We start from the raw sequence: 27811 nt of genomic DNA on the forward strand, positions 1-27811 counted from the left end.
TCAGAAAAACTGTATTTATAAATATTACCAATGCAATTAGCATTTAATTAATGAGTAATGAGTAATTTATAGATTTCTCTTTACAGTCTTCTTATCCTAAGTGAAGTTCACTTAAGTAAACTACTTAAAATAAAGTAAATTACTTCACAATTACACATAAATTTTGTTTTTAAACAAAATTAAGTTTTTAAACAAATACTAAATCTTTTTGGACAGAAATGATACAGAAACTATTATTTTTCTTTCAGATATTCATTAAATTATGTTAGTTTTTTATTATAGTTTATTTCTACTTTGTCTTCTGGGTATATTTCATCTATAGAAAGTCAAGACAGCACATTTTAGAATGTTCTGCTTTTGTAAAATCCCAAATAATATTCTTAAAACTGTAATAATGGAAATATTATTTTTGTTTCAGAAAAAAAACAACAATTGTTCATGCAATACACACTCATAACTGTAGATGTCACTGTAAGCAGATTCCCATCTTCATTTGAAAAGTTTTGGTAAAACTGGCACGGCAGTAACAAAACTGTCAAACATAGTTTCGCTTAAGCTGGAAGTGTGGTTGTGGTTGAGATTGTGAAGTAATCGTTTTATATAAAAATGCATGAGATTCATAGTCAGAGCTGCGTTCATCTGCTGCGTCTCATGGACTCCGCGCGCCCTGAGCTGCCCTTCTGAGAACAGGTACAGTAGGCATACAAACTAAACATCTTTACACCACTTTTACGTATCTGAATATTTGCAAATGCTACCACGGGAGCCGAACCATATATATGACAGCAATCGGACGTTAGGACGTCCAACCATGCCCTAAAATGCCGTCCAGGTGGGCAGTTCAACAGATTTTGAGATATTTTAATCACAGACATTTGTTCCTATACAGAAGGTACAGTATCATATTCCTAAAAGCACGTTGATATGACTGGGAGACCAGGGCTATTTTTTTTTTTTTTTTAGAAATTAAGATTCATTAATCATCTGAAATCTGAATGAATAAGCTTTCCATTGATGTATGGTTAGTTAGGATATGACAATATTTGGCTGAGATACAGCTATTTGAAAATCTGGAATCTGAGGGTGCAAAAAAAAAATAATATTTTTTTTTCAAAATATTGAGAAAATCGCCTTTGAAGTTGTCCAATTGAAGTTCTTAGCATATTATAAATATTTTTTTATATATATATTTAAAGTAGGAAATTTACTAAATATCTTCATGGAACATGATCTTTACTTAATATCCTAATGATTTTTAAGAAAAATGTAATTTTGTTTTTATAAATATTTTTTTATATATATATTTAAACTGCTTTCGTGCTCCAGGGTCACAAAAAAAGCCTGACATATGAAATGATTGTAAGGAAAATCTATATATTTTTAATGTGACTGTTTATTAATCCCTTTGACAAAATCTTCAAAAATGCCATGCTGTCTACTTCATGTGCAACACATTTGTCCAGTTTTGCATAGATGAAATCCATGAAAAATGTTTCAGGTAAATCCGGTGTAAAATGCTTTACCCTTCCTTGTTTTCCTGATAGGAAAAAATTGTAATGTTTGTACGTTTAATAAACTCCTGGTTAAACACAGAGGAGGGTGTGTGACTGAGATCAGACTGAGATCAGACTGAGGCGAAGCTTCTCGTGGTTTCAGGTTAAAGTGGTGTATTTGCAATTAGACATTTTCCTTTCTTTATACAATGGATGATTATTTCCTTGTAAAAAAAAAAGGAGGTTAGGTCAGAACATGACAAAAGGGCCACGTCTGAAGTCATAGACTCTCTGAGTATGTGCTTCTCTTGAATAGGTAGTTACTTTGGGGCTGCTAAAAAAGTGTTTTTGTATGAATGTGATCTTGGACTTACTGCATGCAGCATGAGTTGTGTCGCTTTACTGCCATTCGCAGCTCCTCTGTGGCCTCGTGGGATAGTAAAGTGTTCAGCGGAAACACGCTTCAGAATCTCGTCTGAAGGAGTAGATCATCAGTTTTGGGAATACTGTGAATTCTACTGTTGCATACTGTTTTCTGCCTGCTGTACGGTGGGGAAGTATGCGATTTCAGGACAGTCAGCTACTAGTGAACACTACGGAATTCACAGTCTTCATGAAATATTCGGCAAAAAGTACCCGGGTGAACTACCCTCTCTGAGATTCTGATCTGATGGACACTTTACTATCCCATGATGCCACTGGAGAGGATTCAGGTGGGTTTGACTTAATGCAGTGTCATACAGATGGAATGGTGTCTGACAAATGCATTCTGTTTAGTACCGGTTAGTCACACCTTATTGGCCAGACTCTCTGATGACAACGATGACGTGTTTTTCATGTTTATTCTGACACCTTTGGTTCTGCTTTTTCACACAAGTCTGCCTTCGTATAACAGTAGAAACTCTTTTTTATGTTACTTAATGTTATACTGTGTCAAGTTTATCTAAACTGATAAAAAATAGACCCCTCTTTATAGGCTTCTTAAAAGTATTGGCTTATATTTACATTTTACATTTACATTTAGTCATTTAGCAGATGCTTTTATCCAAAGTGACTTAAAATGAGGACAATGGAAGCAATCAAAATCAACAAAAGAGCAATGATATATAAGTGCTATAACAAGTCTCAGTTAGCATAAACACAGTGCACGTAGTGAGGGCTTTTAAATAATATAATAAATAAAAAGAAAACAGATAGAATAGAAAAAGAATAGAGCAAGCTAGTGTTAGAGGTCTTTTTTATAATTGTATAATAAATGAAAAGAAAACAGATAGAATACAAAAGGATTAGAAAGCTAGTTAGATTATTTTTTTTATTATAATTGTTTTTTTAAGAATAGAATTAGAATAAAGAGTGCTTAAGTTAGAGGGTCAAATAAAGATGAAAGAGATGTGTTTTTAGCCAATTCTTGAAGATGACTAAGAACTCAGCTGTTTGGATTGAGTTGGGCAGGTCATTCCACCAGGAGGGAACATTTAAGTCTGTGAAAGTTATTTTGTGCTTCTTTGGGATGGGACAATCAAGCGACGTTCACTTGCAGAACGCAAGTTTCTAGAGGGCACATAAGTCTGAAGTAATGAATTTAGGTAAAGGAGCGCAGAGCCAGTGGTGGTTTTGTAGGCAAACATCAGTGCCTTGAATTTTATGCGAGCAGCTGTTGGTAGTCTATGCAAATTGATAAATATATATAATTAAATATAATTATATCAGTGGTGTCAACAACAGCCTCCACACCTGAACCAGCTAGTCAAGCCCTTCAAGCTTATTTGAAAACTACAGGAATGTGTACTGAGGTTGACACTCTTGGTTTTTATTTGATAATTTTGTTTTTGTGTTATGATGTTGAAATTATTTTTTTTTGTTGAAGTGTCAATATATTTCTTTTTTTAGGTTTTTAATTTTGTTTTATTTTCCAATGATTTTTAAAAAGTTCCAAGATTCAGTCTCTCTAAGAGAGAGCCCCTCGTTTCTGTGAACCTGCTTTGCTCTGATTGGTCAGTTGGCCCAGTCTGTTGTGATTGGTCTACCGCGTACAGAACATGACAGAAACCGTACTACCATTGCTATAGTTCTGTATGTTTAACGCTCTATTATTTATCATACTTTCAGGTTGTGATTCAGTGGAGCCCGCTGGTCCAAATAAACTGGGTACTGAGCCATCTTTCAATTGCAAGTGTTTTGTGAATCCTGTGTTGAACTCCCCGAGATTAGAGAAAAAAAGATTGTAGCCTCGCGGAAGTGGGATTCGAATTGACCACTCATTCAGGCTGTTCAGAGTCGATTCTTTCTTTTGGTAGTCAATAACTTTATTTATTGTGCACTTTTGGCTTTACTGCTTTGCAGATCGTTTGCATTCACATACAGCTACATTACACACTGCATGAAAGGCAATATTCAAAATGTCATAATAGTGGCACTTTAAACTTTATTCTTGTATACAGGCGCTGTATTAAGCAGTACATAAATTACTGGATGAAAAGTGTTTCTGTTGCTTCATGAAAAAGTCTGAAAAGTCTTTGTATTTGACAAATATCAGGCGCGGACTGGCCATCGGGAGAACCGGGACAATTCCCGGTGGCCTGGCAGCCGATTTGGCCCACTATTTTAATATTTTTATTATATAATTGCATGCCAAATGTACTAAAGCGGTTATTTCCGAATCCGCCATTCGATAATTAAATCTCTAAAAAATCATGAAACGGTTAGTCGTGACTGGCAATGCTTCGGCTTGCACGCTCTCCACGCCTCCGCCAAATGGTTTGGATCAGACTCAGAGAATCAGAGAATGGAGGAGACTGTGGAAGCACACAGGTGGAGCAGTTTAGCACAACTACTGGTCAGGGTTTCAAGTGCAGGTCAGTTTCATCTGTAAATTGTAGTTTTGTCTTTGTTTACTTAGTTAATTAGCAGCAGGCAGTTGCTGACCATTGCTTATAATAATTTATAATGGTGTTTATTGTTATATATTGTATTTTTTAATTTTTAATTTTGCAGAAAAATAATAATATTTTATAATAGGTTTAGGGGGAGCTAGGGCAGACAACAACACAACCCTTACGATTTTACTATAAATCCAAAGACAATGGTTACTATTGTTAAACCATGTTAACCACAAATTAAACATTTATTTACAAATTAATTGATTTAAAAATAAATACAAATGGTAATCCATTTACCAAAAGAAAAAAACAAAAAACAAACCATGGTTAATGGTATTTAAATTTTATATTTGAATTTTTTTTTTTTGTTAGGGATGGTATTATTTCTGTTCAGTATTAGGATTTTTCTATAAAGATTTTGACATGTTGGCAATTTAGAAAGTATAGTTTTGTTAAATCTTGAGTATTAAAGTCATGAGAGAGATAGATATCAGGGCAAAATAAAGAGACTGAAAATAAAAATGGAAGTGAAGGTGCAGTTCAGGAGAGAACTTTTAATTATTTTGCATGTCCCCAACCTAAAGATTTAAACTTTTTTTTTATGTCAGGTCCATACAAAAAAATCGGGTTGTCCATGTTTCAGAATTTGTTTGTATGAGTTTGAGATTTCCCGGTCTGAAATTATTTCCCAGTCCGCTCCTCATGGAAATTAATGGCGCAGACATGCGGTTTCATTTACTACACATAGGCCTACTGATGCTAGCAGTGTTTTCAGCCTCTGCCGCCGCAGTATATGAGTACATGAACACATAAACATAATCTCTAGAACTGGGGAGTATTTGGGGGAGGGGCATTGCACTTCTAGACAGTATTTGATTGAACAAAGCTTTGTACATTCCTGTCAGACATTAATTCTTGAAAGTGAAAGAAAGTAATTTGAATTGTGAATATCTATTACAGTAGCACAGTGGTTCTCCTGGATGCCCCCAGCATTGCACAATTTGCATGTCTCCTTAAGGGCTGCAACAAATGATTATTTTGAAAATCAATTAACCTAGCTGTCATGATAGTGGGTCTCTTCTTTGTTTCTCCGGACTCTTCTATTTCCCATAACCCTTGCCTAGGAACTCATTATGACACCACACCTGGTTCCCATCAGTGACACTATAAAGGTTGCACTCATCCACACTCACATTGCTGATTATTGTTTAGCCGGTAATCTGTTCCTAGTATCCGTGTTTCCTTGCTGTGCCTTGCCCTCTTGCTTTTTGACCTTGGACTGTTTATCCGATTACTCTTTTTGTCTTGCCCTGGATTGTACCTGTTTGCTGGTGTTGGACCTTGCCTGTTTTGACCACTCTTGTGAAGTAAAGCTGCATTTGGATCCTCAACTTTTTTTTTTTTTTTTTTTTTTGATGATAAATGGGTAAAACCTAGTGGTTTGAAGGATAGTGGCAAAGATTGGTAAAGATTTAATTAGTTTTGTGGGCTGCACTGTGATCCTCAAATAGAGTCTTTTAATTTCATCTAACGATTCTGGTTCTAAATCTTCCTGACAAGATTTATAAACTATTGTTACACTGAATGACTTCTTCTTTTTTTCTTCTTCTGTAAATCATGGTAAAAATGTATGATAGTCATAATGTTTTTTGCCCAGAAAAACAAATAAAATTAAACAGGACACAAGGAAAAAAAAACTGTATGAACCTTTTTGTCTTTCACTCACACACACACACACATAATATATATATATATATATATATATATATATATATATATATACATGTTGCATTTGAATTTAAGATGAACTGTGATTTATAAAGTAGGAATTATTTAGGATGTTTTATTAATCGTTCATAGGCAAAATTGTGAAAATTGTCATGCTATCACATTTAGGGTCATTATACGCACATCTTTATAACTGAGGCCTCTGGAGGTGGTGGGGGGCATTTCAATGGACAGGAGTCATGGGGTTGTCGTCCTGCACACAAGAGCAGGATTGTGTGGTTCACCCCCCTCAACATCGCTGTATAAGGCTGCCTGTGTGTGCTGTGCGCCCCACCTCTGGCCTGCCTTCTCAATCACACCCAAACCTTCTGTTTGCCAAGTCATATTTGCATTGATGTAAATCAATTTAATTAAAACTTCCAGATCCTTTTTTAATGACCTTGAGACTCCATTTGTCTTAATCAATCTGCTTTCACCAGCTGGCGGTGTGTAAATAATTTTTTCCCTTGTGAAAGTTGAACTGCATGATGATATAAGTTTACAACACCATATCACATCCTTCTACCATCCGGCTGTGTGTCAGTGGGTGTGGCTCATGTTGGCCTCTTTGCTCCAAGTCTGATGCATGCCTTCTCAGTACATCCACTGTATCTCCTGAAATACAGTTGCTCAAAAAGACTGAATGCAAACTCAGCAATGGCAGCACTGTGAAGGTTTTAAACGGGGTGAGTGAGGATTATTGATCTGTGAAATTATCAGAGTTACTGTATATATATTGTAAAGATATGAGATCTTATTTAATAGCAGAGTGCACAAATATGCATGAGCGCTGACGGTTTTTATATAAGACAGATTTTATTTTAAAATGGCTCACACTGACCAATGAACAGTTACATGATTTTTGTGATGCCTCCCTTGAGGTGTTAATAATCAAAGATGGCCATTTTCATTTAGTGATGTATAATGCTGTAATGGTTTGGAGGCACGGGAAAACTATTCAAATTGCCTTAATAATGCATTATGGGTTTATAGCAATTAGTGATGTTAATTCTTTAATCTGTATTAATGCATTTCTTTTGAAATAACTTTTGAAATATTAAAAAAAATCATGTGGTATTTGTCAGCTGCTTATTTGATTTTATATTTTGATATAGATTCATATAGTTCATATATACAGGGTCAGTAAGGATGCATTAAATAAAACAAAAGTGACAGTAAAACATTTAAAGTGCTACAAAATGTATATATTTCAAATAAATGCTGTTCTTTCTCAAAAATTCATCAACGAATCCTGAAAAAAAGTATCACAAAAATATTAAGCAGCACATGCTTTCAACATTGACAATAATAACTGCATCTTGAGCAGCAAGTCAGTATATCAGAATGATTTCTGAAGGATCATGTCACACTGAAGTAATAATGCTGAAAATTCTGTAAATTAAATTACGTAAATTAATAAATTTAATTCATCAATATATTAAAATTTATATTATTAAAATAGAATTAATTGATGATAATAATTAACAAATTATTTTTTAGAACAGATTTTAAATTGTAGTAATATTTTACAATTTTAGAGTTTTACTATATTTTTAATCAAATAAATCCAGCCTTTTACGCATAAGAGACATACAAGATGTTTCAAAAACTAAAATTAAATATACAGTGGGTATGGAAAGGGATCACCCCCCTCCTAAATAAGACTTGTAAACTCAACGAATCACCTTCTCAATGGCACACAAAGCCATTTGAGTTTCAAATATGATCAGCTGTGCTCATTGTGATTAGCTCAGCATGAAAAGAGCTTTCCTGGAGCATTTCAGTCGTTGGTAGTGCAACTTAAGCAAACAATGGGTGAGAAGGCACTGTCAAAAAGATCTCCAGGATAAAGTTGTGGACAGGCACAAGAGATGGATACATTTTTTTTCAAAGGCTTTATCAATGCCTAGAATCACAGTAAAGTCTATTATTAAGAAATGGAAGGTATTTGGTACAACACAGACCCTCCCTTGATCAGGACGTCACTCCAAACTGGATGAAAGAGCCGGAAGGAAACTGGTCAGAGAGGCGATCAAGAGGCCAACAGCAACTCTGAAGCAGCTGCAGGAATTTAAGACAAACAGTGGCCTAGTCAGAGCCCAGACTTAAAGCCCACTGAAAATCTGTGGAATGACTTGAAGACTGCAGTCCACAAACGCTCACCATCAGATTTCACTGAACTTAAGCAGTTTTGCAAAGAAGAGTGGGCAAACATTGCAAAGTCTACATGTGCAAAGTTAGAGACATATCCCAACAGACTGACATGTTGGTGTTTTATCTTTCACTTGGATGTTATGTTGAACTGAGTAAATACAGCTGGATAAAACAAAAACTGTGTTCGTCTTCATTTCAGGCTGCAAAGCAACAACATGTGATTGTTTTAAAGGGGGTGATTCTTTTATTTGTTGTTATAAAAGAAGTTTATTCAAGTGTGCTATTAGTATAGTTCTTTTAAACTAAAAATAGGAAAGTATGCTTTTAGTTTACTTTTTATGTACTTCTCAGAAATGGGGCTTTATGTACTTCTCAGAAATATACTTAAAATGACATTTAAGTATACTTGACTTATACTTACAAAAAAGTCTAAATATACTTGAACTATACTTAAGTATACTTAATAAAATAAACTTGAAGTATACTACTTTTTGGTAAGGCTATACCCACTGCATATGCAAATGTTTCCATATCTTATGTCATATAAAAAGGTAACAGGCTTTTATCAACTCTCTTTGATGTCTCTCTCTCTCTCTGTTAGACTAAACATCAGAGATGTTCAGTATCTCCATCTTGTCCACCTCATCACAACTGAAGTATGTTTCTCTGGGGGTGCTGGTACTGCAGACCACCTCCTTGGTGCTGACAATGCGTTACTCACGTACGCTGCAGTCTGAAGGGCCGCGCTATCTGGCGTCATCTGCTGTAGTGTGTGCCGAAGTTCTGAAGATTGTTGCATGCATGCTGCTTGTCTTCAGAGACCACAGTGAGTCTGCACTTCTCCAACTCAGACATGTGAAAACCAAAGTGTTCTGCAATCTGTCTGTAATGTGTTAGATCTCTAGATAGCAGTGTTCTTTTGAAAGCCCTTGGATGTAAATTTTTATTAATTAATATTTACAGAATGCTAAAATCGTGCAGTGTGTGATCTAGAAGAGTGTGATTAGAGAGCAGACATCTGTGTTTGCTCACCTGCTCACCTGACGTTTCCTATAAGATGTCCCGGAGGGACTGATATTTATCTGTCTTCCTCCAAGGTTTCACTGTCCAGTCCGTATCGCTGTCCTTCCTTTGTCTTTTAATAATTGTGACTTTTTTTCGAACAATTTGAACCTTTTTTCTTGTCATTCTGAGTTTGTCACACTTCAGACTTTTATTCTCACATTTTTTTTTTTATATGAGATATAAGATCAGAATTGCAAGGGAAGAAAAGTCAGAATTGTGAGATATAAACTCAGAATTTCAAGAAGTTAACTTTCAAGAAGAAAACTTTTTCTTTTTTTTTTTCTTTTTTTTATTCTGTGGTGGAAACAAATATAATTGCAATTTGTAAACTGAGAATTGCAGAATGGAAAAGTTGTAATTACTTATTTGTTTTTATCTCATTATGAAAATAAGCATAATATTCAGCATCCTTAGGTATTTTTTGTTTTGTGGTAACATTATTGAATCAGAATTCTCCTTCTCATCAGGAGCTCGGAGCAGTAGAGGAGAGTTGGGGCTCGCTGAATAAGCTCACTGTCTAATGTGCTGTGTGTGCCTCTTAGGTTTCAGTGTTCGTGCACTGAATCAGGTGTTGAGGGAGGAAATAATCAACAAGCCCCTGCTAACGCTGAAGTTGGCCATTCCCTCAGGTATCTACACTACACCCTGCAGAACAACCTGCTCTATGTGGCTCTCTCAAATCTAGACGCAGCTACATACCTACCAGGTGAGAAAGCACAAATCCAGAGGAATGTTTAAGTTTCAGGGCATTTCATAGAAACCAATGGCCCACATGCCACTTTTTTTTCTTTTTTTTTTTTTTTAAAGAAAATTTAGAATTGATTTGAGTATTGATTGAGTATTGATTTGAGTAAATAAGATATGTTATTAATACATTTCATTGCCTTAAAACAAAACATGTTATCATATATATGTTATTTGCATAAATATTATGCAGTATAACTAATTAATGTTTGGAACACCACCTATAAACATTTATGTTTACTTGAGATATAAAGCATTGTATTTCCTTGAATCCCATAATTTATGCCTTCAAAAGTGAGCCAAAAATCAATATATAATAAATAATAACATATAATCAATTCATAACATTTTTTTATTGTTATATAAATATGTCTGTATTTATATATAGTTAGCTATGACACTGATACATTAATTTAGTGAAATATTAATTCCACTGTATTACTCTTTCTGTCACTCCATTTCAAATGTTTGTTGTGTGTATAATTTTGTGAATGACAAACATTCAAATTCTCCAGAATGCTGCTGACATTTCTATAGAACTCTGTATGCTTCATGGAAATGTCTGTTGTGTATTTACATTGCTGTCAGAGGCGCTGTTACTGGAGGATGCAGACCAGTACCGACTCAAGGCTGCTTTCATCAGGAGCTCGGAGCAGGTAGAGGAGAGTTGGGGCTCGCTGAATAAGCTCACTGTCTAATGTGCTGTGTGTGCCTCTTAGGTTTCAGTGTTCGTGCACTGAATCAGGTGTTGAGGGAGGAAATAATCAACAAGCCCCTGCTAACGCTGAAGTTGGCCATTCCCTCAGGTATCTACACCCTGCAGAACAACCTGCTCTATGTGGCTCTCTCAAATCTAGACGCAGCTACCTACCAGGTGAGAAAGCACAAATCCAGAGGAAGTTTAAGTTTCAGGGCATTTCATAGAAACCAATGGCCCACATGCCACTTTTTTTTCTTTTTTTTTTTTTTAAAGAAAATTTAGAATTGATTTGAGTATTGATTTGAGTTATTGATTTGAGTAATAAGATATGTTATTAATACATTTCATTGCCTTAAAACAAAAACATGTTATAATATCAATATGATGTTATTTGCATAAATATTATGCAGTATAACTAATTAATGTTTGGAACACCACCTATAAACATTTATGTTTACTTGAGATATAAAGCATTGTATTTCCTTGAATCCCATAATTTATGCCTTCAAAAGTGAGCCAAAAATCAATATATAATAAATAATAACATATAATCAATTCATAACATTTTTTTATTGTTATAAATATGTCTGTATTTATATATAGTTAGCTATGACACTGATACATTAATTTAGTGAAATATTAATTCCACTGTATTACTCTTTCTGTCACTTCCATTTCAAATGTGTTTGTTGTGTGTATAATTTTGTGAATGACAAACATTCAAATTCTCCAGAATGCTGCTGACATTTCTATAGAACTCTGTATGCTTCATGGAAATGTCTGTTGTGTATTTACATTGCTATCAGAGGCGCTGTTACTGGAGGTGCAGACCAGTACCGACTCAAGGGCTGTGCCAAGTGTGTGACTGCACAGGGCCTCGCTCCTGGCCTGCATTTTATGTCGTTTATGTCTATCTGTTTTTCCACCCATTTTGTCCTTCGAAAGACTAAAATATTAGTTGATACCAATTGGATCGATACCAATACCCAAGACGTGTCACGCGTATAGTTCAATCAATTTGGCCGCTCTATCAAAGGAAGCCCTGCCTTCTGAATAAAAGAGCCAATCACATATCGGTAAAGTCAGTGCGTCACTGCAGCTGCTGTTAGAAGTCCAAGTTTGTATAGAAACAGTCAGCGTTCTGAGATCTGCGTTTAGGACTGCGCATGTGCACTGCTGCTCTAGCCTGAAAAAAAGCTTCTTTTTTTTACGCTATTTGAGCAGAAGAAACAACAAACCCATTATATCTTCCCTACATATATAAGACAGTTGTTGTCAGATTTCATTTGTGATTTCAAATAGAAAATTAATCGTAAGCTTGGTGAACCGTTTTGGAGAATAGAGATAGGAGCTACACTTGCATGACTGAAATAGCTGCGCGAGAGGCGTTTCAAAAATGGCCGCCAAGACTTGACTTGCCTTAAAGGATTAGTTCACTTCCAGAATGAACATTTTCTGATAATTTACCTAGCCCCATGTCATCCAAGATGTTCATGTCTTTCTGTCTTAAGTTGCAAAGAAATTAAGTTTTAAGTATGAACATTTTCTGATAATTTACCTAGCCCCATGTCATCCAAGATGTTCATATACCATAGCAAGTGCTCTGGAGCACTTTGACTTGGCACAGTAATATCCCCGTCTTCAGCTCGTGAAAAGTCCTCTCACCGCCCCCCGCTCCCCACGTGAAGATATTACTGTGCCAAGTCAAAGTGCTCCCGAGCACTTGCTATGGTATTCCGCCATACAATATAGTTATCCATTTTTACACACTTAGAAAGCGCAACGTTTTGTTTTGTGTCACAGTCCTAGGTCGAGTTACATACTCGAGTAACTGTATTTAAATAGGGAAAACGTGGAGGTGTTTGGTAGCTTCTCTGCTTGGCCCCTATTGAATGAACTGGGCTAAGCTAAGTGCTAAGAAAGTTTCGCCGCAAGACAGAGCGATTTAGTGCACGCACTGAGACGAAAGAGGTGTGTATCAACTCGTCTTAGTTAAGGGAATAACATAGTTTAATATGAAAAAACGGTGGAGTATCCCTTTAAAGGTGCTGTATGTAGGATTGACACCGCGTGGTTGAACTAGGTATTGCAGTCCAAATTCAAAATATTGGAGAGGGTTTTTTTCACCGGCCCCTCCTCCTCAGATTTGAGGCACACACACAGGTTACCAGATTGATGACACCAACAGGAATGAGCGCACTTGACGATGAATGATATGAAATGCGCTGTGTTTTCCTCCAACTGGCAACCCGGGGTGCCGAAATACAATTGGGTAAACTGGCAGTAGGCGGGATTCACAAACCAAAACAGAGACAATCATTCCGACCCGGAACGCACATTTTCAAAGAAGAATAACTGACTGTAGCATTGTTTTCCAGATAAACAAGTATGTTAACTTAGCATGTTTCTTAAATATCTGCAAACATATTATGGTATTTTTATGCTTTAGTAGAGTCAAAAACTTACATACAACACCTTTAATTAAAAACAAAACAAACAAAGAAACAAAAATAAAAACTTGTTTCTACCTATCTCATTTATCATCCTATTGGTTTTCCAGGTTACGTATCAGCTGAAAATTCTTACTACAGCCCTGTTCTCCGTGTCCATGTTGGGCAAAAGTCTGGCCTTTTACCAGTGGCTCTCACTAGTCATTCTGATGGCTGGAATTGCACTTGTCCAAGTAAGTAGCCTTGTGATTTGTTTATCAGGTCAACTTTCTTTCAAACCTACAGTTATAGAACAAGCAGTCTGCTTTATTGACTGTTAAACTGAGCGTTACTTCATTATTTGCTTTCATTAACAAGGAAAGTAGACTGGACTCTGACTGAGAGTTTGCTGTTAGTTTGATGCTAATGTAACCATGCTATATTCTATCAAGCATTAAAATATATAGCACACACAAATATCAGCATAGTAAATATTTATTTTTTTAATTAGACTGAATCAGTTTTGCTGAAACTGTATGTTTTAGTTGACTATCTTTGACTTTTTTTTCTTTCTTGGAACTCGCTGCAGCCCATTGCGTGATTGCCTTTTCCAAGAACGATACATGAGGCTGTCTTAGAATTTGTCCAAAAGAAAGTATCTTAGACATACTTTTGTTTATATATATATTTTTATTTTCATTTTCTTAAGGAAAACATAAATGTACAATACCACCAGTGTCATAGCTGTACCAGGTTAGATTACTTGTCAAGGCACTCTAGGCCATGCCGTAGAACATGCTACATTCGACTTGACACTTATAGCAAATAAATAAAATAAAAGATTTTAGAACACCCCCACAAATAAAAAAAACTGTGAAAGGTTTCTACAAGCGCTCAACAAAAAACATATGGTATATGAGTAAGTTAAAAAATACACAGTCATTTCACTAGGTGGACGGCTACAATAGAAATTCAATTAAGGTGTAACCAAATAATATACTTAAAGAGATATGAGGCAGATAATTATGTATATTGTAAAAACACACACACACACACACACACACACACACACACACACACACACACACACACACACACACACACACACACACACACACACACACACACACACAAAAACACAAATTAACAAAACACCCAGCAGGCATGTAATGCCTCCCAAACAGCTCAGTCTTCCTGTAAGAATAGCCTTATTGGTTTCCAAATCTTATTGAAAGTGGGTAATTTATCCTTTAATATAAATCTCAATTCTTCCAAGAGGAACATATTTCCAAGTTCCCTAGCCTGCATCTCAAAAGTGGGGACAGCATCTGCTTTCCACATCTGTAAAATGAGTCTTTTTGCAAGTATCATGCGGAATGAGATGGCGTGTGTTTGATATCTATTACTAAAAACAACCTCTGCTCCAAGAAGTCCAACACAAGGCTCAGGCTCCAGACTGACAGAGTATGCATCAGAAAGAAATTTAAATATATATTCCCTGAATAGCTGAATCGTACTACATGACCATAAGGAATGAAACAGGGTGCCTACTGACATTTTACACTTATTACAGTGTGGAGAAATTGTTGGATAAATTTGATGAAGTCTTGATTTAGAATAATGCAGCGTATGAATGACCTCAAACTGATTCAGATGATGTCTTACATTCACCTTTGTACATTTCTCAAGCATTCATCCCATCTATTGTCATGAATTTTAAAACCCATTTCTTTTTCCCAATCATGTTTTATTTTCTCTATGTTGCCGTCTACCTTTTCTAATAGTAACTTATAGAAGTTTAACACATTACCATTCACTCCAGGGTGTACATTAACTATTGTCTCTAAAGTAGGATTCAAACTCAAAACTTCAAAGTCTGGAATATGTTTTCTGACAAAATATCTAACTTGTAAATAATGAAAAAATTTTACAGAAGCAAGGTTATAGTATTGTTTTAGCTGTTCGAAAGAGCTAAATGTTCCTTCTTTATAAAGATCTTGAATTGTTAATATAATTGTTAATATTGTTGGAGTATTTAAATATATATCTGGAATTTTCAAATGTGCCTTAATTTGTTTCCATATTTTGACTGAATTAGAGATTACTATATTTCCATTAATATTTTTTATATGAATAAATATATAAATTTATTAATATATAAATATATAAATGTATATTTTTTAAAATTAAATGTTTCTTGTTAATCCTAGCTGTCTTATTAGCCCATATGAACCATATGAGTTCTAGTTGTTTAAAATAAAAAAGGGGGATAAAGAAAGGAATGGCTTGAAAAAAAAGGCAGGTTGTCCATGTAACACAAATACAGGAGAAGTCAGGATATTGTGGAGACTCTCATTTGGGAATTGGTTCAACACTGCAGCTGGAATTGCTCACCAGCTCAGTGCTGAACAGGGTAACATGTCTCGCATGTTTAAAAGAAGTCGGACTGAAAGCACACTCTGCAGTGATGAAGCCCCTCATCAGCAGAAAGAATCAAAATGCTGGGCTCACCTGAGGGGCATGTTGTGTGGAGAGAGGAGAGCTGGCCAAAGGTTCACTTTAATGATGAGAGCAAGTTTAATTTATTTGGGTCAGATGGGAAACATTTTGTTTGCCGTCAAACTGGGGAAAGACTGAAGCCCGAGTGAGTAAAGAAGTCAGTGAATGTGGAGGAGGAAGTGTCATGATTTGGGGGATGTTTTCTACAGCAAGAGATGGGCCTCTTAGACAGCGACGTGGCAGGGTGAACGCAAATGTCTATCAGAACCTCCTTCAGTAGCATGCAGTTCCTTCTTAATTGATTTTTGCATATTTTTTTAACACAAACATTTTTCCACTTAACTTTTAGCACTCCCTTGGGGTGTTTGAAAACTCCTGTTTGCAGTAAATATGACTCCTCCTTTGTGTCTGTTTGACCTGAACCAACAGTGGCCAACTGAAGTTACATCTGTCACTAATCAGGAGGACCTGACTGCCGGCTCTCAGTTCATGGGTCTTCTGGCTGTGCTTGTGGCCTGCTTCTCCAGCGGATTTGCTGGCGTGTATTTTGAAAAGATCCTCAAAGAGAGCAAGCAGAGTGTCTGGGTCCGTAATATTCAGCTAGGTCAGCAGATTTCTTAAAAAAAAAACATATGTACCTAAAATTGCCCAGCAGTTTTGTCATTAAAAGAAACAAAAATGCATTTAGTTTTGGTAGCTGTTGTTTACAAGTATCTGCTTCAGGTTTCAGAAGTGTTTGCTTCTTTTTTTTTCTCCACACTTGTTCCATCTCTCTTTTCAGGTTTATTTGGATTGATTTTTGGACTTGGGGGAGTGTTTGTGTATGATGGAGAAAGAGTGCGTGAGAATGGACTCTTTCAAGGGTACAACGGTCTGACGTGGACTGTGGTGGCTCTTCAGGTACATTATACATCATACCACATGTGCAGACCTGCATGTCTCAGTTGTTTGTTATTTGTGTAAAACATGTTCCACATACTTCCTGTAGGCTTTGGGTGGGTTAGTCATTGCGGCTGTCATCACATATGCAGATAACATCCTGAAGGGCTTTGCAACATCCATCTCAATCATTCTATCCACCCTCATCTCCTATTTCTTGTTGGAGGATTTTGACCCTACTAGGTAAGGCAGTTGCTCCAAAACTCATACATTGTATTTGGGTCTTTCTCTGAAAACTGTGCCATGTGTGTTCCTTACTACTAGTAAAATTCATGAGATACTGAATATTTTTATGTATTATCAAACCGTATGCACAGCACAAAATATTAGATTTTAGTGTGTATGTGGCTAAAGGTCATCCCACCCTAAACTCACACAAATTATTCTGTCAGTGTTACTGTGTTGAACTGGTCGGGATGGGCCAACAAACAGATAAAATTACATTTATTCATTAAGCAAATGATTTTATCTAAAGAGATGCCGAGTATGTTTGTGTAGATCAACACACAAGTGTTTATTTTGTACTGTCTTACAACACCTTTGTTTGTTAAATGTGTCTCCTGACAATAATTGTCAATTTACATTTGCGTCATTTTATGTTTCAATTATGCCAGAACACATTATCATTTGCTTTGAACAAGCCATCAAACAGTCCATTTAAACCAGGTGTGTCAAAGACATGGCGTGGATCTGCAGAAAAACTAATTAAGTATTTGTGTTCATTCATTCTGTTGGTTTGACATTTTCATAATATTCCATTTATAGCTACAGCAGAGCTGATACACTTTAATTTATTGTGTTGTATGTTATAGCTTGCAGTGGTAGGACGTTTCCTTTCATTACACACACAAAATGTGCTTCTCATCGAAACATCTGTGGGTGACACAACTGTCTCAGAGAAACACGAAGGGTTTTTAAGGGAAAATATTAGCAGTAGAAAAGTGAATTTCACACTTTACACTGTTACATTTTGCACAGCACTAAATAAACCCTTTAGGTTTTTGTGTTATACTATGATTCAATTACTCTGCATCTTGTATTTTTAACACCATAAGAGGTCGTTCACACAGAACATCTTTTTATATTCCACTGCGCTGCTTTTCCATTTTATTTTTGTATGTAAACGTGCTAGATGAACATGCTTTGTGCAAAAACATGCATTATAAAAATGAGGCACTCAGGTTAAAAAGTTAAACTTTAAACGAACACCTGTTTTGACCTTCGTCTTCAAACACCCAGAGGGCTGTTCACACAGAAAGTGTTTTTGCACTCCGATATGCTACTTTTCTATTGTTTATATTTAAGCATGCAAATGCAACAAAAATGTAAAAAAATTAATGCTCTGGGCCTTTTCACACAAACCCCCACCCTTTTTTTTAAACATTAGTTATGTGACGGTGGAATAAATAAAAATAAACTCAAAGTTTACCCATAGTTAGAACATTTTTCAACTTACAAGAAAATAATGTGGAGAAAAAAATTCCAAGCGTGCAGCGCTCAGTGTGAAATAGGCCCTCACCAACACATCACACTGCTGCCTTTCTTAAATATGCAACGTTCCTATTGAAACAATTTGATAAAAGTATGCTAACCTCAGGAAAAAAATACATTGGTGATACACAGATCATGTTTTGCAGCATCAGTTTTTAAAGCGCTGTGTCGCCACAAAAAAGAGACGCTGCAAAAGATGTGAGTGCATCGGTCAAACACATCCATCTAGCATAGGTTTATAAAAAGCCATGCAACGGAATGCAGAAACTCTGCGACTTTTGTTTTTAAAGACAAAAACACGCTCTGTGTGAATGGCCCCCAACCCACAGAAACCCATTTTCATTTGTCAGTGAATTGTCATCGTGTACCCTCAGCCTTTATCAGTATTTCCATATATCTAAATATTTATAATAAAAGTATTTGTTAGTACTCCGTAATCTATTCAAGTTTCAGGTTATAAATTCAAAACTTCCTGTGACAGGAGTTGAAGTAATCTGAATATTGTTGGGAACGTCTCCCCCCTGCAGTGATCACCTATCGTCTGTGACCGCAATGTCCCCGCTTGTGATGTGAAAATACGATTTCTTGGCAGTTCAGCAGTAACCTTTTCAAATGAAATGATTTAATAAGTCTTTTTAAAGAATTTTCTGGCATAAATGACACCGTTTCTTGGAATGACTCACTTATTGCACTGTGTAGAACTGTGTAGAAAATGAAGCTATTTTTTCTATTGTAGTGTGTTTTTCCTGGGTGCCATGCTGGTTATTGCTGCTACCTTTCTCTACGGGTATGAGAGCACATCTGCGGTCAACCCTAGTAAAGTATAGAAGACTGGACACCCAAATCATCAGTGTCTGCTAAGATGCTGTACTTCAGGTGAAGTTCAGGACGAGTGAACCAGCGATATTGTAAGGATGCTATTAGAAACTTGAACTGTCTTCTATATGTTATGTTATGAAAGCCAATGTGCTTCAGATATTTTAGGTGTTAGGATTGTTTGTTGCATTCAGCTGAGGACTTTAAGGACTTCATTTGAAAAGTGTTAACATATCATGAAGGGATCTCTGGGACAGCCTTGCAAATTTCATTTGTTACGGTTTTCATATTTATTTTCAGTGCCATACGATGGCGTATTGAGAAAGGGATTGTTTTACATGAATGTGTCCTTTGAGAAGCATTTTCATTTTCTCAAAGCCAATAAAAAGTGTTTCTTAAATGTCTTCCTGTCAAAGTCTGGTAATAAAAACAAGTTCTCAAACGTTTCCTTAGGAGTAATGACTGCATTTTGATTGGTGGAATAATTGTGGGAAAAATGTTGAGCTGGTGCTAAAGAGATCAGACTTCTGCAAGATGCTCAGTGCACTTTTATTAGTCCTTGAATGAACAGAGTGAACTGTCAGACCTTGTTGCTCCTAGCTGGGGGTTTCAGTGGAAATATATATGTTGCATCACAGTTTGTTTTATGCAAAAACGACTTGCATGCAAGAAGGGAGATGAAAAATCAGTTTCCCCCTAACTGGGTCTTTCTCGCCCGTAATGCGATGCTATGAAACTTTTCCACAGTAAACTCAGTCTCTTCCATTGCATAGACTCGTTTTGCAGTGGGAAAGCATGTGGATATGAAAGAAAGTAAATTTACAATTTAAGCAACATTTTTATTTCTCATTCCTGCACATCCTGTGCTATGAAATGTTGAAATCTTAAAGTAAAACCACTTTTTTTTCTGCTGGTGTTCATGCATTATCAGATACTGAGTTCATACGTCTTAATGCATCTTTATTTAAATGATCATTTTGAGGAGGAATATGGCTTTGACAGAGATACAGGAGATGTAACTTAGAAATGATAGAGGGAGATGAAATGAGGTATTTATCATATTACAGAGAAGGAACCCTATTTGATGTATTCTACCTTCGTCTAGATCAGTGCTCCAAGCTTTAGACGTACTGCATGCATCTCAACTTCCAACGTAACTTTCCTTTGAAAGTGATTTTAGGCAAAGCATCAGGCATGAATAAATGCTCTGTTAGATTTAAGAGTTAGTCATTATTAATTTCTGTTATATGTCCAGACTGGATATCACCTCTTCATTTCCAACCAGTCCAATTCAGTGCATAATAAAATAATACAGTTCACTAAATTAAAAGCATGCAAATAATGAATAAAACTATCAAGAAATTTATTAGTAAATTTAGCAGTTTCTTATGAAAGCATCAGCCACACACTTAATACTGTATTCATGTTGGTTTGTTGGTCCCTCCACAGAACAGTGTACTCCAGAGAAAGATGACAGAACCCAAGGTTTAAAATTAATTTTTGATTTTTTTTTTATAGAATTTTTGTACAATTTTTTTCTTATAGATTTTTTGTAAGTATTTAATAACTGAGTTTAATATGATGGATTTTGATAATTACTATCATCTGCTAGCTTTTGATAAATATGCAAAGACTGCAATTTATTTTATTATAAATTTTTGTTATTATTCCATTGTTTGTATTTAAAAAGCCCTGTATGTAATTTTTGTGACACTCTATTAGCAAAAGCATTATTTTGAAAGATCAAAAATAATTTTAAACTTTTGGCCAGTTTCCATATAAAGTCAGTAATTGTGTCACCCTAATCAAAAATGTTGTGAAATTCACGAGGATGTTTGTAATGTTGGCTAAGTGCTACATTAAGTACCACTGACCTTAGAAGAGATAGTTCAGCCAAAAATGAAAATTCTGTCATCATTTACTCACCTTCATGCTATCCCAAACCTGTATGACTTCTGTTTTTTTCTGTAAAACACAAAAGAAGGTATTTTGAAGATTTTTTTTTTTTCGGTACATAAAATGAAAGTCACTGAGGTGCAGTGTTGTTTTGAACCCTATTACCATTCACTGCATGGGCAAAAATAGAAGCATTTTTCAAAATATCTTCTGTGTCCCAAATAAGAAAAAAGTCATGCAGATTTCGAACGACACAAAGATGGGTAAATAAGCACAGAATTTTCATTTTCAGGTTTACTTTTTATCCCTTGAAAGGTAAACCTGACATTTGTAATGGAAACTCAATTTCCTCTGTGTCATAATGACCCAAGGAGTCTCAGTGGGAGAGGACGGAGTGAGACAGCTTGAGAATACAGAAAGGGAGACGGGGATGTGGAATGGCACAGATGGAGCATGTATGGCATGTGACTAATCTGGTGAATGCCTATGGTGCAGCACCCACTGCTTAAACTCAAACGGACTCATAAACAAACTCCTATCGACTCGCCGTTGCCAGGATGTGTCTGACTGGATGAATGGCCCCACAGCATCCTCGATTTAACCATATACACTTAACTGGCGGATGTCTTCATGCACTCTGTGGTCTTTTTCATCTTACAGCAGGTAAAAGATATTTGCTAGCATTAGAAATGAAGTCACAAGTCTCAATCGACTGATATAAGTTTTAAAGAGTTTTGCTGGTTGTCCTACAAAGCAAAAGATTCCCTGGTGGTTCTGCGGTGACCTCTCTTGGTTCTTTGGACGCCACTGGATTCACTTTGTGTTGCATGGGACCAGACATTCAATCTTTTTCTTGCATTATATAACATGCGTCCTGAAAGTTTAGGGCCTTGTTGCAAAAAACAAACAAATGTATAATTGTAAAAATATTATCAGTGTTTTCTTAAAGGGATAGTTCACTAAAAATGAACAAATATGTCATCATTTACTCAGCCTAATGTTGTTCTAAAACTGTTCGACTTACTTTCTTCTGTGGAACACAAATGAAGATATAATGAAGAATGCACTGAGCTATTTTATCCATATTATGATAATGACATTCACCATATTTTATGTAGTCTGCGTTTGAATGTATTGATCAATGATTCTATTTGAGAGGGAATAAAGGCCTGAATTTTCATTCAAAATGATCATCTTGCTTCAGAGAACTTGAAATATACCATTCGGGTTGTACTGATTAATGTTATGCTACATTTATGTCATATTCAAAGACTTACATTTTTGGGCCCCATTGGCTTTCATCGTATAGACAAAAATATCTTCTTTTGTGTTCTGCAGAAGAAAAGAAAACCTTACGAGTTTGTAACAATTTTTCATATTTCCGGTGAACAGTTCCTTAAATTTTGGGGGTTTATTCAAACCGGCATATTTAGTACTAGTTACTCCTGGTCATTTGCTAACCAAGTACTTTGAAGTTTAAGATAGTCAAATTAAATGGTGCACGCAGAGAATTCTCTTCTCGACAGTCTAGTTCAGAGGAATTTAGAAACCCAACAAAACTGGGAATCCACAGGGCTATCCCAAAATCCAGTGTCCAAACAGTGCACGCAGTCTTCAATGTCCCATAGGCACTGTTAAGACAACCCTATTTGGGTGGTATCACCACCAGAGGTTGTCCTCTCCTGGGCCTCCACATCAGCACCTGGGCATCATTGGCATTGGGCCTGCCCAGCGCATTAGGCGGGATGGGTTCATTGTTGCTGAGAATGTGCGGCTGTTCCTGGTGCGGTCGTCCCATCAGTTTGGCACGAGAACCAAGTGGCATGGAAGGATCCACCTCAATGTCTACACGCATACGCCAGCGCACCGTCTGAAGAACAATACGCTCTTTGGTGTCTGCGTTTAGTGCCACCAGCCAGGTGATGAAGCTCTGGTCTCGGGTGATGTGCGTGAGCATGGGCGTGTTGCTGTTGCTGATGGGCACCGCCCAAGTCACGCTGGGGTAGAAGTTGTCGTTCATGCTCACCGTTAACCGGGACGGCTTGGACGTGGGGCCTGAGAGGGTCACTGTTTCGGTGGTGTTACCGTACCAGGGATAACTGACGCCGTCAGAATCACTTATGGCCTTAACCCGTCCTTCTCGAAGTTCAGGTAATTCCCAGCTGGACCTGCCAAAGGAAAGAAGGTGAGCGGTCAGGAAGGACAAAAGAGGCAAAGAGCGGCAGTGCCTTAATACATCAAACGGGCAAACAAGGTAAGTGAACAGAGATGGTGAAGGTGGGTGAGAGGACCAGCTCTGTACAAAGTGCCTCATACAATTATGGAAAAACAGAGATTAAAAGACATGGGGCTGTGAATGAAATATTCACGAATGTGTTTTTTGTTTCTCAGTTAGCCTTCCCACTCATTTTAATTATCTCTTCTTAAGCTGTCTCTGTCAGCTTCTCTCCTACTCAGATGATCTCCTTGTTGATACTGGGTTAAGTTTAAAAATTGAACAACAGAATTTTCCTCAGTTTTAAGGGGCATGTTACTAACAGTATTACACTAAAAAAAAGTGCTTCATCCAGGATTAAATCCTACTTGGAAAAATCATGATCAATAGATAAGGATTGGGCAAAAATAATTTCAATTCATGAGTGAAAGTTTAATATGAACTTTGCACAACTCACCAGAAGTAGAAGTGGAATGTCAGAATGCGCAATTTATTAAAATAAATTCAGCATAGTGCATTCTGGGTAATGAATTTTCTGTCCATAAGACCTATAAGTTTTTTTTTTTTTTTTTTTTTTTTTACTTTTTCAAACCTTTAAAACAAGGCTTTATTAAGCCACACTGTAAAAATTACCTGTAAATGTTACAGTAAAATTCTGGCTGAAGGGTTGCCAGCCAGTTACTGTCATTTTTACAGCAGCACTGCTGTAATTTTCAGCATTTTCCTGTATTTCTATTTAAATTGCTGTATTTTTTTTAACAATAAACTTCTTTAATGCGTGTGTGCTATATTTAGAGGATGGATGTAATATGCAGTATATATTTTCATGATTGCTGAATATTAATGACTGGCAGCTGAATTTTAAATGTAAACTATTCATTAACTGCATAATATTTTAAACAATATTTAACTGCATAATTTTTTGTATAATGCATAACTTATTTCACCTATCATTTCACAAAACAAATAATAATCTGACACTTCTTAATTTTGAAAAACAGGTCAAAATTTATTCAATATATAGCTGTCAATTTGCGTGAAAGAAATGTCATAAAACAGTGTGTTTAGAATTATTTTGAATTTGAGAACATGATCATAATAAAATGGTTCTAAAAACCACAAAAACACTGATGAATTTTCACCACTTCATAAAGTCCAACACGGCCAAACAACTAGGCCCCAAGTGAGTCCAACAAAAGTTCGGATCAAAAAAAGGATCGAGAATGGTTCATCTCCAGATGCTGTTCCATCCCAAGACGCAAAGACTGACTAGAAATATTGGAAAGAACAAAGAGGAGAATATATTACATTAAATGAAAACATAATGATACAATCAAATGGAGGGCTGAAAGATACAGTTTAATACAGATAGAGAGTAATAAAAGGATATAATAAAAGGAAAAAGAGATCTTGGTGTATGTGTATGTGTGTGAGTACTTATTACATTTCAGAAATTCCACTGAAAATCCTTTACTTTGCAAAAAAAAAAAAAAAAGAGTGTCAAGGTGGGTTCACTTCAACCCGTTTCTTCTGAAACATTTGCCCTGTCATTTTCAATGGCACTTTTCCTTTCACGTCTTTGTTCCTCTCTCCAGATTAATACCTACAAAGTGCCTAAAGGGTCAGGAAACAGACAATATTTAATTCACATAAGCTTTTGAGGCATGTAATCATGTTTTTGAAATTGGATCATGTTAGAGCAACGTTTCTCAACTCCAGTCCTGTGGACCCACCACCTCCCAAAAATGTTTTATTGTTTTAACTCACTAGTGTTAAACAGGGAAATCATTCATCCTAAAAATTTGAGAAACATTGTGTTAATGGCCTCAGCATCTATACAACTTGTCTTCTGATATAACATATCTACACATGTCAAATGCAGGTACTGAAAAGGTTAGAATTTAACCACTACCTTTGAATGAACTCAAGGTACTGGCTGTCTCCTCCTTGTAACTTACTCCAGATCAGATTGAATATGTAAGTTAATGTGCTGCAAACAGAGTGGCAGGGCCAAAGGAAGCTGGGCTGGATTAACTCATTTTTTAAAAACCAAAGTTAACATAGGCATTACAAACATGTGTGAGTTACCAATATGAACCGCGAATGTAGATACACTACTACAGTATACATGAAAAATAAAAAACTGAAATAGTAAGTCACTTACCACAGTTGTGAATCCCTCCTCTTGTCTCTTGTTCTCGTCCGTTGAAGATCCCACAATGCCTCTGTAGATCACGTGACCCCAGAATCATCGCTGTTTACAGCAATATGCTGTATTATTAGAAAAACAGCTGGCTGCTGTAATTTTTACAGCAATTTGTTCCAGTGCAACATTTAAAGTTTATCTTTCAATATAAAAATACAGTTTGATTGTATGAATTACACTTCTTTACATTCAGATTTGAATTTGCAGTTCTGCATGCTGTTTGCTTGGCTGCAATTAAATGCAGGAATGGCACACAACCCTGCAATAATGAACAGATTCTACAAAGATACAGAGATGTCAGACTGCACAACCTGATACTCACTTATTTGTGGACAACAGATGACCACAAACCCAACAGAACGACCAATAAAAATGAAAACCTCCAACATTTTGCTTCAGTTTACTATCTATAACATGTTAGACAAAATGAAACTTGATCTTGTCATTGTTTGTTTGGTTTATTGATTACTCACATGCCAATATCACCATATGTATTGAAGAACTCCATTTGGGTGCACGCCTGAATCCAGCCCACAGTCCATGTTTCGTTTCGGGGGACCGGGGGCATCACGATCCCGGCCGATGCTCTGAAGTACGGGGTCTTGTATCGCAGGACAATGGGCGAATTCTCCTCAATGATGGTTGGGCATTGGTCAATGGAGGCTGAGACCTCATAGACCACTATGTTCTCCCGTCGGATGCGGGGCTTGCAGGCGATGCTCTGAATGCAACCCATGGTCCTGCTTATTAGGGGTGTCAGTGTGGCCAATGACAGAAAAAAGAGGATATATTTAAGCAATATATTCATTGGCACTTTTTACATCCCTTGAAACGCTGACAGATCCTCCTTTTCATTTCCAACTCAATATATTGTTGATAAATCCTCTTGGTGAAAACAATAAAAAGCATGACTGCTAGACTGTTTTGTTGCATTTCAGAGCGCCGGTGTGTTGTTCTAGTACATCTTTGAGACAGACGAAGAAGTGTAACGGGAACACAGCGGTGTTGTGGAGCTGAGGGTGTGAGGATGATCCGTGTCGCCTGTTCCTGAAGCGCTGGAGTTCCGCACTGCCCTTGATGCTCGTCCCCAGCAGATGTGATTCGGCCTCCACCGAATCGGACACCCGGTGTGTGCCTGTTTCCCGTCCTCCTTCCACTGCACGCGTCCGGCTGTAGCTCTGAGCCCTTTGATCCTGGTTTTTCTGCTGGGCTCGGGCATGTCAGTGCTGAAGAGGGAGCCGGTGCTGCATAGAGAGTGTATGCTGGTTATATTTCCTCCAGGTGAACGACCTACCCAACATTTTGTTGATGCGGCTCCTTCTGAAAAGGGGGAAGCGACACACAGACGGATCCAACCAAGGAGGGATTCAGTGCATCTGATTTACAATGCAAACTTGGCTCGGTTGTGCTACGTTTAAAAACGCAATTCCTGTCATGGGCATCACTGGACTAATTGTGTGTTTTTCCTTTGTGCGTTTCCATCCCTTACATCCATAGCGAAGACACCCTGTGCAAATCTACGGAGAACACAAAGATGATGGTAGTAATAATAATAAACACAGCGCCTGCAACATTATATAGCGCAGTGATTTTTAAATATATTCCTCCAATGAAAAACAGCAGAGCATCTTAACGCAGACATGTGCTTATATGGTCGCTGTTCAGTTGCAGTGAGGTGCTGATCGGTGTTGCCAGATCGCGCGAGAAAAACAAGCAACCTGGTCGTGTTTACACAAAAAGGAGATCAAGCAATGTTAAATTGTAACTTATTATTTTGTAAATAAATAAATAAAATCTAAGTAAGTGAAAAATGATCTCTGTCGTGCTTATGGATACACTATTTAGTATTAGGATTATATGCAACTTAACATAATACTAAGAAAACGGTTCCTTCAAAATACATAATAAACGTTTTAAAAGTTTAACTTGTTAAATTATGTTTAGCTTTTTCATATTTCCGGGTTTCTCAGCAGCAGAAGTCGCCATATGGGTAAACTTCTGTAGCAGTGAATGGGAGACTACCACAGATTTATTTATTTATTTATTTATTTTAGGTAATTTGATGCAAATGTAATATAATACAAAGTTTAGTGTTATAAATGTACATACATTTTCAAAACAAAATGAAAATACAAAAAACTTTGGAGGATTATGAAGCTGATGAACGTTGAGACTTGTGAAAAGCGTCCATATCAGGTTGGTGCCATATTTATTGTTATTATTATTTTACAGGAATGAAAACGAGGCAGTGAAGGGTAAAAGTACAGTGTCTTAAATAGATTGTGCTGTTGTTTAACAAAATACCAAGTGTTCAGTTAATGATATGTCTTTACGAAAAAGAAGTTTAGTAGAAAAAAAGAGTTGTGTGTTGTGAAAATGACATGTGAAGACTCTTTTTCCTGAGAAAATGCAGAAATACTTTGTGCTATTATGAAGATCAAGCATCATCAGCAAACTTAAATAATGGTAATATATTCTAAACATTATGCCAAAATTTGTGAATCTTCGTATTCAAATT

At 36.5% G+C, this 27811-nt stretch overlaps 2 protein-coding genes across 5 annotated transcripts; one reads left to right on the forward strand and one right to left on the reverse strand.

Moving 5' to 3' along the window:
- Positions 1–525: 525 nt before the first annotated feature.
- Positions 526–20505, forward strand: LOC109098922 (UDP-N-acetylglucosamine transporter-like). 2 transcript variants are annotated; one of them, XM_042770203.1, is made up of 8 exons: positions 526–690; positions 8895–9119; positions 10822–10976; positions 13363–13485; positions 16160–16334; positions 16512–16630; positions 16719–16852; positions 18897–20505. In XM_042770203.1, the coding sequence occupies exons 2-8, from the start codon at positions 8909–8911 to the stop codon at positions 18985–18987; spliced, it is 1008 nt and encodes a 335-aa protein (XP_042626137.1). In that variant the 5' UTR covers positions 526–690; positions 8895–8908; the 3' UTR covers positions 18988–20505. The 2 variants fall into 2 exon arrangements, with proteins under 2 accessions (XP_042626137.1, XP_042626131.1); XM_042770197.1 differs by lacking the exon at positions 526–690 and adding an exon at positions 6674–6825.
- A 101-nt stretch (positions 20506–20606) lies between these two features.
- LOC109101839 (protein FAM78B-like) lies at positions 20607–27126 on the reverse strand. 3 transcript variants are annotated; one of them, XR_006161638.1, is made up of 3 exons: positions 25767–25903; positions 25252–25341; positions 24350–25077 (listed from the first exon to the last, which is right to left on the reverse strand). XR_006161638.1 is itself a non-coding variant. In XM_042770211.1 (2 exons), exons 1-2 carry the CDS (start codon positions 26099–26101, stop codon positions 22518–22520), a joined length of 858 nt encoding a protein of 285 aa, XP_042626145.1. In that variant the 5' UTR covers positions 26102–27126; the 3' UTR covers positions 20607–22517. The 3 variants fall into 3 exon arrangements, 1 of the variants encoding a protein (XP_042626145.1); XR_002019791.2 differs by lacking the exon at positions 25767–25903 and having other exon boundaries at positions 24350–24701; positions 25000–25077; positions 25252–25760; XM_042770211.1 differs by lacking the exons at positions 24350–25077; positions 25252–25341 and adding an exon at positions 20607–23040 and having other exon boundaries at positions 25767–27126.
- Between the last annotated feature and the right edge of the window lie 685 nt (positions 27127–27811).

This window comes from Cyprinus carpio, chromosome A2 (genome assembly GCF_018340385.1).
Source record: "Cyprinus carpio isolate SPL01 chromosome A2, ASM1834038v1, whole genome shotgun sequence".
In the NCBI taxonomy this organism is placed as follows: domain Eukaryota; kingdom Metazoa; phylum Chordata; class Actinopteri; order Cypriniformes; family Cyprinidae; genus Cyprinus; species Cyprinus carpio.

Coding starts and splice junctions, on each gene's coding strand:
- LOC109098922 (XM_042770203.1), top strand. CDS start 8,909: ATGTTCAGTATCTCCATCTTGTCCACCTCATCACAACTGAAGTATGTT. Junction 9,120..10,821: donor GCTTGTCTTCAGAGACCACA/GTGAGTCTGCAC, acceptor TGTGCCTCTTAG/GTTTCAGTGTTCGTGCACTG. Junction 16,631..16,718: donor GGACTGTGGTGGCTCTTCAG/GTACATTATACA, acceptor TACTTCCTGTAG/GCTTTGGGTGGGTTAGTCAT.
- LOC109101839 (XM_042770211.1), bottom strand. CDS start 26,101: ATGAATATATTGCTTAAATATATCCTCTTTTTTCTGTCATTGGCCACA. Junction 23,041..25,766: donor ACATATGGTGATATTGGCAT/GTGAGTAATCAA, acceptor TTCCTTTGGCAG/GTCCAGCTGGGAATTACCTG.